The sequence below is a fragment of the Ceratotherium simum genome, chromosome 14 (assembly GCF_057802395.1).
Source record: "Ceratotherium simum simum isolate JZ-2026a chromosome 14, ASM5780239v1, whole genome shotgun sequence".
Lineage (NCBI taxonomy): Eukaryota > Metazoa > Chordata > Mammalia > Perissodactyla > Rhinocerotidae > Ceratotherium > Ceratotherium simum.
The window spans coordinates 46,698,800-46,712,811 of record NC_141913.1 but is presented as its reverse complement, the minus strand read 5'-3'; the positions used below and the strand labels follow the sequence as shown (position 1 = coordinate 46,712,811).

At 43.3% G+C, this 14,012-nt stretch overlaps 1 protein-coding gene across 20 annotated transcripts in view; it reads right to left on the bottom strand.

The window, feature by feature from the left end:
• Window positions 1–9,778: 9,778 nt before the first annotated feature.
• The window catches only part of ZNF532 (zinc finger protein 532), a 109,141-nt gene continuing 104,907 nt past the window's right edge, over window positions 9,779–14,012 (bottom strand). For all 20 annotated transcript variants that reach the window (XM_087439287.1, XM_087439281.1, XM_087439292.1 and 17 more), the window contains 2 exons: window positions 13,336–13,483; window positions 9,779–11,758 (listed from right to left, as the gene is read on the bottom strand). In XM_087439287.1, the coding sequence (XP_087295413.1) occupies window positions 11,264–11,758; window positions 13,336–13,483 (643 nt within the window). In that variant the 3' untranslated portion in view covers window positions 9,779–11,263. The remainder of the gene's footprint in view (window positions 11,759–13,335; window positions 13,484–14,012) is intronic.

Below are 14,012 nucleotides of genomic sequence, written 5' to 3'. Positions count from 1 at the left end.
TCCCCTCTCAGACAAAGAGCCTTACATTTATGAAACACTAGTTTATAACATGTTAAGGGAAAATGTGACATTGCTCGCTCCTTAACATGCGGAGACAAGCTGTGTCTCCTCAGCCACCTGCAAAGCGGCCGAGATGAACAAACCATGGAAACCGATTGACATACAACTTGTTATTGTTGAGTAAAACCGGCTGTGGACGTGGGGGCCGCTGACCACCTGGCTCCCTTTAGTTATGCAGATTAACATTTCCAGCTAACACGGATATGGCTCAATTTTCTCTAGACGGGCTTGTGTATATCTCTGGGTTTAAAAAATATACCAAGAAGGTTAAGTGGTAATATTTGGTTTTTGCCCAAGAATGATTACGAATCCAACCTGCAAACATTTGGATAAATGATAAGCAAAGTAAGGCTACTCCATGGTCATCTGGATATTTTATGCATGTGTTAATGTGTTTGCTGGACTTTGAAAGTGACATAGGTGTGGGAGTGATGTACTCCCCCATGGAAAGAGACAGTATTGCTGTATTACACATCAGCACACGCATCTTCATGTGGGGGCTTAGAACACACATCCTGGGAAGGAAATGATGCTGGCAAAAAAAGACCTTGGTAATGCTGTTCATCTACTGTAAGAAAACGTAAAATGTGTGGATCTGGATTTCTCATGGTGTAAATATTTTCTTTCCAGAAAGGCTTTCTTTAAATAGCAACCTCCCTAACTACATTTAAAATGTGATGCAAATCTTGTTCACACTGCTGGAACACGTCACACACCTGTGAGTGGCGGTGACTCAGTTGTACTTCCTGCTGCTCACTGGCTTCACAGCAGCCTCTAGCATCCCAGATCCATACCCTTTGTCTGAGTCCACTGGGGCTGCTATAGCAAAATGCCACAGACCGGGTGGCTTATTAACAACAGAAATTTATTTCTCACAGTTCTGGAGGCCTGGAAGTCCACGATCAAGGTGCCAGCATGGTCACGTTCTGGTGAAGGCTCTCTTCTGGGGTCACAGCTGGCCCCTTCTCACTGTGTCCTCACAGGATGGAAGGGGGAGGGATCTCTGTGGGGTTTCTTTTATAAGAACACGAACCCCTTTCATGAGGGCTCCACCCTCAGGACCTGATCACCTCCCAAAGGCCCCACCTCCAAATACCAACATCTGTAGGGGTTAGGATTTCAACATACGGATTTTGGGGGGATACATTCACACCAGAGCACACTTCCTTGCACACTGTCCTCTCTGTCCCCAGTGTCCTTCTCCCAGCCTGCCTCCTCTTGGGCATTACTTACCTACTCCTGCTTATTCTTCTGAGTAGGTGTTGGCTCTTCCAGGAAGCCCCCCTGGGCTTCCCCTTGGGTCAGGATAGGTGCCTATTCTCTGTGCTCCCTAATTGCCTTGCATACTCTCTTGACCTCTTCACACTGCGTCCCTCTCTCCTACAGCCCGGAAGCTCCAGGAGGGCAGGCACCGTGTTCTTTCCATCTTCCTGGGCTTTTCTGAGAGGCACTTTATGTAACGGCCAAGAGCCAAAGCTGACACTTACTAATTACGATGTGAGCGGGGGCAATCTCAGGGCCTCAATCACTTCATTTGGAAAATGAGGATAAAAATAGTCTCTACCTCTTGGAATTGTTTTTAAGATTTAAATAATATATTTAAAATACTATTTAAAATAATATATTTAAAATACTAATAATATGTTTAAAATATGTTTAAAATGGCCCATCATAAATACTCAAACATATTAGGTATTATTATCTTTATATTCTAAATGCTTAGTACACATGACAGATGATAATATATATACCAGACACCCAGATAATGTATATACAATGGGGCCTTGCAGCGTCTGACCTACCTGTAGAAGACCGTTAATAAACAGAAGCTACTGTGGTGATTTATTATTATTCTTTGTCATTGTTATTGGCCTAAAGAAAAAAGATTCAGGCACACAAACTGAAATAGTTAAAGTGCTACTAGGCAAATAGTTCCTTGAAAAAACAGGCCATTAGATCCAAGTTACTAAGGGACAGTTTTAAAACAATAAAAAAGAACTTTCTAATAGTCAAAACTACCCAAAGATGACCTGGGCTCTTTCAAATGGTATAGAGGTCTCAAAGTTTGGAGGTGTTCAAATAGTGGTTGAACATTACATGAGGGTGTTAAGAGATTTAGCATCAAATGATCCTTATACAAATTACCTTTAAGGTCTTCTCTGACCTTCAAACCTCTGAGTCTACCTTCAAAATTATTTTCTGCCATTAATGCATTCGTTGTTATGATGCATCTTGGAGTATATTCTTAAATTGAAGTAGAAATTGAAAGTTCAATGCAAAAAATGTAAGATAACATCCAACCTGGAACTATATAGAGAAAGCAACAACTTGTACTAACAAAGGAACTTAATTTTGCTCCAGAGGGCCAGCCCCGTGGCTTAGCAATTAAGTGCATGCGCTCCGCTGCTGGCGGCCCGGGTTTGGATCCCGTGCATGCACCGACGCACTGCTTCTCTGGCCACGCTGAGGCCAAGTCCCACATACAGCAACTAGAAGGATGTGCAGCTATGACAGACAACTATCTACTGGGGCTTTGGGGGAAAAAAAAAAATAAATAAATAAATAAATAATTTAAAAAAAAAAAATTTTTGCTCCAGAAACAGGGTTTTAAGTCCTGGCTCAGTCAGAAGCTGGTTCAATTTCCCTATCTGTAAAATCATAAGATCAGCCTACCTCACACAGTGATTTCCCAGTATTAAATTAGAGCTCTTGAGTCATAACAAATATTAGTTAGCATTAGAGCTCTCATTTCCACATGTATCCTGTGCTTGACTCTATGTTAAAAAAGCGTCAGGGAAAGGGAGATTTGAAAACACTGGAGGTTTAGGCAATTTGAATATTTAAGAATGATTAAACAAAAAAATCTCTGAAATCTGGATTTCTTTCCAAGTCAGTTGTCGACGTTGTAGTCATTGAAAATATGAACGATATTGTTTTATAATTCAGTGTTAAATACTCCATCTTTTGTCAACTAGAGGAAAAAATATAATGAGCAGAACACATATCCACATTTTAATCATTAGTAGTAAAACCCACCTAAAATGATTTTAAAATATAACCTAGGGGCCGGCCCGGTGGTGCAGCGGTTAAGTGCGTGCGCTCTGCTTTGGCGGCCTGGGGTTCGCCGGTCCCGGGCGCGCATCAACGCACCGCTTGTCAAGCCATGTTGGGGCGGCGTCCCATATAAAGTAGAGGAAGATGGGCACGGATGTTAGCCCAGGGCCAATCTTCCTCAGCAAAATACAGGAGGATTGGCATTGAATGTTAGCTCAGGGCTGATCTTCCTCACAAATATATATATATATATAACCTGAATAAAAAGGAAAAAGAGAGTCTTACTTTGGGGTAATAAATAGCTCAAGATCCTACTAATGTTTGTCCCAATTCCTGAGAAATAAAATTATGACTAGTCAAGGTTCAGGGAGACTCAGGGGTTTTATGAAGACACTGTAGGCACCTGTTTTATGCAAGGCAATGTTCTGGGCATACAAATAGGACATGAAAACAAATAATGCCTTTCTTTCCCGAAAGCAGGCCTTTATCATTTCCTGCGGCAGCAGCAATCAGCTAGCTGATGCTATTATTAAAGCCACAGGCATTTTATTCAAGTAACTAGCTCTATGCGAAAGGAAAGAGCATTAGGCCTCTCATCACTTGGCAATGGGTTTGCGAAAACAAGGATTTGTCTTTGCTGACAAGAATAAGGAACAACCTGATGCGGAAAATGTAACAAATATCTGCTGCTCTCAGGCTGCAAGATGAAAAACTCCTCTTACAATGAGAGGGAATGGCAGATTAGAAAGCAAGCAGAGTTCAGGGAACAGCTCAGGACATTTATCCAGAGGGTGGCAGACAGTTAACAAGCATATAATGTCAGGAGTGATAAGTGCTAGGGAGAAAAATAGTGCAGAGTAAAGAAATGGAGAGTGGTGAAGTGGGTGTGTGCTGTTGGTGGGGGCAGGCACATCTTAGTAAGGTGACCTGGAAAGGCTCTCTGAGCAAGTGACTTCTGAGCCAACATAAAAGAAGAAAAAAATCCCATGTGAGAATAACAACAGAGGGAAGAACATTCCAGGCAGAGGGAACAGCAAGTGCCAGGTGCCCTGAAGGGAATGTGAATAGTGTAAATGAACGATCAGGAGGGGGTGGGGGGAGGTGGGAAGAAGTGGTAGGTGAGGTTGCTGAGGTGACAGGACGCTGGGGACTGAAGGTCTGCTGGAGTCTCATGGCTATTGAAAGGCACACACTCCGTCTATCTTGGTAACTCTCTTCTAAAATAACTGATAGTGCCATGTGGTTGGGATGGTGTCTTATTCAGAGGAAAGCAAGAGTCTGGGCCTCACAATGTCCCACCACGATGTCAGCACTCCCGGGTCCAAGACCGTTCGGTGGTTCCTTGAAGGTGGACTGATTCCCCAGTGCGCAGAGATGCTGAGGAATGTCTATATTCCTTCCTCCCAGATCTTGGTCCTTCCCTTTCCCTGACCAACCAGTGCAATTCACAAGGTCACTCTCCATCCACAATCACCATGACTATTGCCACCATGCCACCAGAATGAATAAATTAAACTGTCCCTGCTGCTTTGTATCACCCACTGGAGAGTCAATGCAAGAGCATCATTTTGGCCAAGTATTGGTCATCCCATGCCTGAGGTTAGGCTGCCAGGGGTCAGGAACGCGACCTTCTGGCTTCCGGAGTAGGAGGCAAGATCCATCTCTTGCCAAGATTCATACAATGGCAGATTCCCCAAGTCTGGAAGGGGATCAGATGCTGAAGTGACAAAATCAAGATAAAAGTCCATTACTCCTACTTAGAGATATATCTTCTACCCTTTCCAAGATAGGGTTGTTCCTTTTGACACTTACACTTCTGCTTTCTCCTGACTCTTGTCAACATCACACCGCCCTCTCCAATCAGCAGATCTTTGCCTTCCTTGTTCTTTTTTCATCAAATAAATGGTGTTTATTCTTTAGAAATAACCAGTCCAATTAAGCTTGACTTGACCTGAAGGTCAGAAAATTACTCTTGGGCTAAACCCACACTCTCTGAAACTGAGGTGGAGGTGTAAATGGTGGACTGTAATTTTAGAGCTCCCCTAGATAAAAATATAATCTTGCAAAGGATTGTGTTTAGAAACAGACCTGCTATGGTAGTGTAATTTACATTTGTAACTATAGAAAGCTCGAGGATAAGCAGCTTGCAGTAAAATAGCAAAGCAAATTGAATAATCAGTTCCTTTAAATACTGTGAAACATTATAAATAGTGCTGCTTTATGAGTCACGACCTCATAAATTGAATTTGGAAACTAGCAAAGAATATTTTCTGGGAAATGCTATTCTGTTTCCTTAAGTAAATGTAACCAGTAGGGAAAGGGTATAATTCCAGGATAAACCTGGTGAGGTAATTAGAAAGAAAAGGTAAATGTAGAATCTAGAGTCCCTTTTCCAGCTAACAGCCTGCCTATAGGGGGTAAAATGCACGTCGACAATAAAACAGGCATAGAGCCTGTACTTCCAAAAGCATGTGCTAGGTGTCTGTGAGCATTATAATGTCTCCTGCCCGTTACCCTAGACCATCATGCATCCTCCTCTGTCCTGCTCTCTGCCCAGCTCATGGTCATCACAGACTATTACTGGGGCTTCCTTGTCTTCTAGGTTTTATTTGGCTTTGGCCAGTGGGAGGTTTGGGCAGGAAATCTTCCAGCGTGACGAATCAGCTTCTCTGTAATTTCCCTCCCACACCCTCCTTGCTTCCCTGTGGCTCTGGCTCCAATGCTCATCTAGAGGTCCCTGTTCCAAGCTTTAGCTCCACCCTTCTGCAGGCACGAGGGTCGTAATGTCTCCCCACCACTGCTAGTCCCTGGGTGCCTCAGCATCCCTTGTTCCGGCCCACAGCTCTGCATATAGTCCCTTCCTTAATTTCTTTTTTTTTGTGTGTGTGAGGAAGATCAGCCCTGAGCTAACATGCATGCTAATCCATGCTAATCCTCCTCTTTTTCTTTTGCTGAGGAAGACGGGCTCTGAGCTAACATCTATTGCCAATCCTTCTCCTTTTTTCTTCCCCCCAAAGCCCCAGTAGATAGTTGTATGTCATAGCTGCACATCCTTCTAGCTGCTGTATGTGGGATGCAGCCTCAGCATGGCCAGAGAAGCGGTGCGTCCGTGCGCGCCCGGGATCCGAACCCGGGCCGCCAGCAGCAGAGCGCGTGCACTTAACCGCTAAGCCACGGGGCCGGCCCCCTTAATTTCTTTAAATCTTTCCTAGTATACTGTTCGTGTCCCGCTAGGATCCTAATTCACACAGGATCTAATGCTGGGCACAACCAGATCTACCTTTCCAACAAAGGCAGCAAATGTGAATGAGCAAACTCCCAGAAAAACATAGGCTAAGACGATGAAAGTTTTATCATCAAATGTACTGAGTCCTTACTAAAATGTTCACCAAAATCTATCAGGACAGTAGGGAGAGGAAAACGGATGTGAAGAGAACGCTTTCTCTGACAGGGAAGACTAACAGTAGCCAAGCCTCAAATTCAGCCTCACGCCCAAACCATGTGGACCAAGGCTGGGCTATTCAGAATAAGTGGTTTGGGGGCAATGGGGACTACAGAATTACAACTGGCTAGTATAGAAGCTTCCAATAGCAGGAAAAGAGGCTCTTCGCAGAAATGTAAGTTCACACTGTCATATTGCAGAGGTTTACGATTAACTCTTTAGGGACATGAGGTTCATAACTGAAAAAAGAACTGAAAGTAAACAAGAAGCCTCAAGGATCTATTTAAGCAAAGAACGAATTGTGTATGATTAGGAGCCAAGTTGTTTGGTTGTTTATTTTTTGGTGAGAAAGATTGGCCCTGAGCTAACATCTGTTGCCAATCTTCCTCTTTTTCCTTGAGGAAGATTGTCCCTGAACTGACATCTGTGCCAATCATCTGCCACTTTGTATGTGGGTCACCGCCACAGCATGGCTTGATGAGAGGTGTGTAGGTCCGCACTCAGGATCCGAACCTGTGAACCCCAGGCCGCTGAAGCAGAGCACACAAACTTAACCACTAACCCACTGGGCTGGCCCCAGGAGCCAAGTTTTTAAGGTAACTAACTCTAGGTCCTTATTTAGATGATGCAAGCTTAAAATTAGGAGCTACATTCTGGGGTCCTTACAGCATCTGATTTGCAAAGTGTGGGCATTGTTTGTGTGTAACTAAACGGCATAAATAGCATCCCACGTTTCACACACCTCTCTTTATTTTCAGACCATTCTTTGGGATAGGTGAATGGTTCCTTTAAGTCATATTTTATTTTATGAAGTTCTTCAAACACATTTTCCTTTTTTCTCCTTCCAAGTAGGCATTTAAAAAGTACTCACAGCATGATGAATATACTAATATGAAATAATATATTAATCTTGGCCAAAGTTTTCAACAGGAAATTTCCCTGTTGGTCAAAGGTCCTGGGATGGAACTCACTAGCCCACTGACCCTGGAGAGAAGTGCCCACCAGGGCTTTGGGTGGAACAGTTGTTCTTGGGAATACTTGCTGGAGCAGGAGTCAGGAATTTGCAGAAAATGCGTTTCAGAGGAAGAAGTGATTTATGCCGTATAGTCTAAGCCTACGTTTTCCTTTTTCTCATTTTATAAGTCTTTATCATCCTTCTTTATGTGTTACTGTTATTCAACTACTGGTAAAATCATCCAATCACACACATTCAAACAAAAACATATTCGCGCATATATCTAAAGCGCAAGCTTCCCCATAACCACCTCTAATTTTGACTTTCATATTTCTATTTCAGTAATCTAAACCTTGAAAAAAAATCTATTTAAGAAATCACCCAGGTTTGAAATTTCCAATCAGACTTAACTTCTTTCTTTCTCCATATGCCACAGCACCAGTCCTCTTGATACTACTTCTGACGTGTCACCTACAACTGCAACCTCTTTCCAAGCCTACTCCCACCCACTAGGTCGCATCCCCATGCCCATATGGACTACTGTGTTAGCACCATAGCTACATCGATTTAACCTTTATTCCTGTGATGGTCATTTATGCTATTCAAATATTTTCAGCCTTCTGGGCACGTGGTTGGATTGCTCTTCCTGGCCTCCTTGTGATTGGGTGGGACTAAGTGACTGGTTTTAGCCAATGAGTTGTGAGAAGTGACATCTGTCACTTCTTGGTCAGAGCATTTAATGGCACTTTCCCTCTGCCACAGTTACCAGCAACTTCTGTGACAGTGGGGCAACGGGACAAGGAGATTTGAAGCAACGTCTTGTCAACCCGCAATGGACGTTGAATGTGAGCAAGAAATGTCTTGTTATAAGTCATTAAGATTTAGGGTTGTAAGCATAGCATGAGCTAATTTATCCTGATTGATATACTCTCCCACCACCCACTCTCAACACTGTCACCAATTAATCTGGTTACATCACCCCCCATCCAAATAAGTCATCTCTATCAGAGTACAAATCCCTTAGTCTGTCCTTCAAGGGTTTTTACAACTTGGCCCTAGCTTACTTTGTCAGCCTCAGCTCCCACCTCCCCACTAAACAGAGGAAATGGGCTTCCTAAGGATTCATTGGGCATGCCTCAGTTTTCTGCCTTTAATCTGACTATGTCCTGTTTCTCAAATGCCCATACCTGCAACCACACAGCCTCTCCAACTAATGAAGACTGGGTAGAATTCACAAGTCCCAATGTGGATTTCTGCTCTGCATTAACCACATTAACCCAAGTACTCAAGTCTTTCATTAATGGCTGAGAATTTTCCACACTGGCCCTTCCTAATTCTATTCCCTCTTTCTGGAACTCCTATTAAACTTGTTAGATCTTCTCATTTTGTCCTTCTTGACATCTAACCTCTTTCATACATTTCGTCTCTTTATTTCTGTGCTGTATTCCAGGTAATTTCTTCATGATCTTTTTCCAGTTCACCAATTCTCTCTTCAGTTGAACCATCCAGGTTTCCTTCTAGGGCTACAGAATAGTGTGCTGTTTTTCTACTCTGGATTTTGGTTTCTTCTTCATTTTGGACCTCTGGGCATTTTTTAAAAACTTTCTTGGATGCTCAAGTAGGCATTTAACAGATGCTAATTTCATATTACCAAGCATTTCCAGGTGTTTAAGAGTAGACAGATTTCCAGGTTATCTTATAAAAGCCATTAGTGCTACAAACAAAAATTCTAGTATCGTGTTTTGCACATACTTTTATTTGTTGAATAAATGAATATTTGTCAATATGTACATAAACACATAGAGCGAGCACTGATTTAGAGCAAGAATATCTGGGTTCTAATATGCAAAGCCACTTACCAGCTATGAGGGCTTAGGCAAAGAACTTAATCTGAGCTTGGCTTCCCCAACTGTAAAACTAGGCTAAGACCTGTGCAGCCAACTACACAGGTTTATTGCAAGGTTCAAATGCAGAAACATAGGAAAGTGCTAGGAATACAACTTAGAGCAATACAAGTATAAATATAACAAGTAACAGCAATTGACTTTCAAGTTGAGGAATACTTAATCACGCCCTCAGATTATACCGATGGACTGATGGAGTCAACAAGAAAGTGACAAAATAGCTGATTGCTAATGAGAACGAATATGTCATTCTTCTGAGTGGGAAGAATTTTGCAATATCCTGTAGCCTGTCCCTGCAATTAATCACTTCCTAAACTTCATGAAGACGTCAGAGACCCACCATCAATAACTCTCTCACAGAAGCACAAGGGCCAAATGTCCCACGTTTATTTACATATGAAATGTGTTTAATACAGTTAGGATGGACGTAGTGCATGACACCTGACAGCAGCAAGACCTTTGAGGAACCAAACATAGACTACAGTATATCATGCAAGTATCTATATATACACAAAAGAATTTCTTTTCTTAAAAAAAAAAAAAGTACAAAACATGTTTAGGGATAAATACAAGATATAAAATGCAAAAGAAAACACAAAACGAAACCCAAAAAATATAACTCTCCCAGAGAACTACAAATAGAAGGGACAGAAGAGTACCTCTGCTGCACTTCAATAAAGGAGAACCACCAATACGAAAGAGACTTATTCAAATGACTGAACTAAACCCAGGTGGCTCAGTGCTTAATTGAACGGCCGCGACGCGCAGGCTGCTGCATTGATAAGTCGGTGGTTGAAGTTGTGCATCCCAGCTCTAAGTACCAGGACGTTTGGCAGTAGCACCCAGAACAGGAAACACCAACTCTTGAGACAGCAAAGGGTTAAGTCAACTGTGATTTTTTTTCCTGTCAAGAGCCAGAGAAATACTTGATATCTTTAGTTGTGTCTTTGTAATAGTTAATAAATTACATGACAAAAACTTGACTATATAAATCTATTGGTCTAACTACATATTTGTAACTTTTACAGTAGTCCAGCCCTTTCGTAACTTTATCTCCTTGTGCTCTTTAAGCCAGCCTTGCAAATTTGCTCAGAAAACTACCAGCCCCGTTTTTTTCCCTTTAGAATACCCTTCTTCCCCGTTCTAAGATGGAATTAAGGAAATCCACATTCCTTGCTGGATTTCTGGCCTAAGTTTTTATCCACTATGGGGAAAGAAGCTACCTGCAAGGCTGCCTTAAACACTGTTTGGCATGGCCTGGAAAAAATGCCACACACGGAGTGCGGCCCTGTCTGCAATGTGCACCCCCTGACTTAGAGCAGGCACGTTGAGGATGGTGCTAAGACACTTAAAAGTCCCTAGTGTTTTGAGACCCACAATCACTTACAATTTATGTAGTGAATTCTAAAAATTAAAAACACTAAAAAAGGCATTATCTTAGCCTGTAATTAGTTAACCCATTCAAATCCGTAACATACAAAATGGTTTATTTGAATTCAGGAACTGCCCCTGTTGCTAAGAACTCTGTTGTAAATAAACAGTACAAAAAGAAAAATTCTAACCCAGGAAAAAAAAAAAAACACATTTTCCACTAAATACTGATACAAACATGTAACAAAGAGTATAAAAAGTTATTCATTTAAATATATACAAACTCTTTTAAACTCAAATACTGTTTTAATACTTATCAAGGATATACACGACGAGGTGGAGAAGGTACATTGAAGGAGAATATATTGCAACAGCCTAGACAGTACTGTGAACTCGATTATACTGCAGACTTTTTGTAACAAAAATGTCTTTTTTATTCCAATGTGGACAGGGATTTTCCTTAGGGAAGGTCTGTGGCTATTTCTCAGCTGAATTCACTCTTTTGGATTTAATGAAGGCCATGCCATGTGTCCGCATGTGAGCGTTTAAGGCAGCTTCCGTTTCAAACGTTTTGGCGCACACTTTGCACTTTCTGTCTGAGGCCGCGCCGTCGGGCGACTCGTCCTCGTGGCTGGGCTTGTTCTCCTGCTGGCTGTCCTCCCCGGACCCGTTCTGCTTGGACACCGGCTGCGGCTCCTTCAGCTTGTGCACGATGAAGAGGTGCCTGGACAGGGAGACGTGCGACGTGTAGCAGAGGCCGCACTCGCGGCACTGGTGGGAGGAGCCGTCCGACTTGTGTTGAGGGATGTGCTCGTGAAACTGCAGCAGATTCTCGGTGGTGAAGCCGCACACGGCACATTTGTGGACCTTAAAAACATTTATCTTGAGCTTTTTCAGTGGCTGAGTAATCGCTCCTCTGGGAGGTCTGAACTCTAAAACTGGTTCTTCCAACTTCCGCTTGGGACTGGGAACCTATGAGAAAAAGACAGATGACACAGTTGAAACTGTTCCGCTCCGGGAGTGATAAATGATCAGTTCTCTCGGCCTCCAGAGCTGCTAGGAAGACATGGACTGGGAGCTTCGGGATCTGGGTTTTCTTACAGCTATGCATCTGCCACCCCACCTGAGGCTCACACCTTTCATCCACCCCACCAACGTGAACCAAGTTCCTGTCTTACCAGGCATCGCTCCAGCCAATGGGCCCAGCAGCGGACAGACAAGTCCTTGCCTTCACGGAAGGCAGGCTCCAATGGAGCAGAATAAACAATGAAGGAATAAATCTACAGTGTGTGAGGCAGGGAAACGAAGCAGGGCACAGGAGAGGGGAGGGCTGTTAGGGCACATGGCTGGGTCAGGGACGGCCTCAGTGATAGGTGACATTCCAACGGAGCCCTGTTGCAGAGAGGATGTGAGCCATGTGACTACGTCGGAGGAAGGGTCCAGACATGGGGAGCTGTGCGTGCAAAGCCTGAGGTGGGAGCTGGCCTGTGCGCTTGGGGGACAGTAGGGAGGCCACTGGGGCTGGAGCAGGTGACCAGGCGAGTGTGGACATGAGGCAGAGGGAGGGCGGAGAGAAAAGCACCTTGTGGGAGAGAAAATGTCAGGACTTTGGCTTTTTCTTTGACCAAGATGGACAGCCACTGCAAGACTCACCTGGTCTAGTAACTTCCCTTTCCTGCCCCTTCACCTTCATCATACTCCTTCCCCCTCAGCTTTCTGGGTCTGACACATCAAATCCTCTCACTTCTAGCTCCCCAAAAATCCAAGCCAAAGGGACTCCCCCTCCTCCCTGCTCCCTCTCGGCCCTGTTCACAGGGCACCTCTCACCCCTCTTCAGGCCTGGACCTGAAGCTGCCCCTGCACGTACATTGTTTAATTTAGCTCCCACCCACCCCACCCCCCCTGCCATCACTCGAGGAAAGGATTACAATTTAATGCGACACTAGTCTGACTTGTATTTAAATGAGCCTTTACTTAATGGTTAACTTCTTGAAAGCACACAGAGGCTTTTACCCAGGTACATTCCAGACCAGCACGGTGCCAATGAAAGTCTCTCCAACGTCTGCTGAACTTTGTTTTAATTCTAAAAGCATTTGGCACACACACGCTTGTACACAGGTTAACACATACACTGTTGTCTGACTCAAGTTTGCTATCCACTGATGTAAGAATAAGGCACTAATTTGTCAGGTTATCTTTCATCATTACAAAGAGAGGCTAAAAGCAATCACTTAATTTTTATTAGGTACCTCTCACAACCAGTATGTTGCCAATGAAAAAGAATCTAGCTTTATACTCTCCTGGCTAACAGACAATTTCCATGAGTCAACATAAAATTTTAAAATCTATATATGTAAGGAGATCCTAAGCTGTTTCTGGAAGGATATGTTCAGAACTGGTGTAGAGGGAGATTACCTATTATTTTATAGCTTTATGCATAGTCTGAATTTTAACATTGTGTAACTGTAGGAAAATTTAAATGGCAAGAATGAATGGGAAAAGCCAGTTGACACAATTTCACGATGAAGAGATCAAGTGCAATGTTTGACCTTGGTATCTTCTTTTATTTCCGTTTCCTCCTCATTGGCGGCTTCTGTCATTTCCTTCAAGTCCGGGTCCTTAATACCATGCATGAGTTGGATATGCTTCTCCAGCATCAGCCGTTTCGTAAAGGTACGCCTGGAGTCTGGGCAGTGCCTGTGGAGCAGAGACAGGGAGGTAATCCACTTGCCGAAAAGTAACTCACGCTGAAGACGGCACTTGTCGCTGAAAGACCTTCACCAGCCAACAGTGCGCTCCGAAGGGTCAAGATGATCTGTATGAAGACCAGTGGTCCAAGGCGAAATAGCAATTTTGCTATAAATCATAGTTCCCAATTTGTGAAAAAAATTCTGCAGCCTTTTTAAAAAAGTTTTCTGTCAATGTTTGTGTCCTAACGGGACCAGCCTAATTTGGTTCAGATAGAATATTTATTTTCTAGGTTTGGTTAAAGTATTACCTAATTCGTAATTCTAGATGGCTTTAATTTTAAAGATTTTATTTATTCATTTTTTTCCCCCCAAAGCCCCAGTAGATAGTTGTATGTCATAGGTTCGCCTCCTTCTAGTTGCTATACGTGGAACTCGGCCTCGGGTTGGACGGAGAAGTGGTGCCTTGGGGCGTGCCCGGGATCTGAACCCGGGCCGCCAGCATCAGAGCGCGCGCACTTAACCGCTAAGCCACGGAG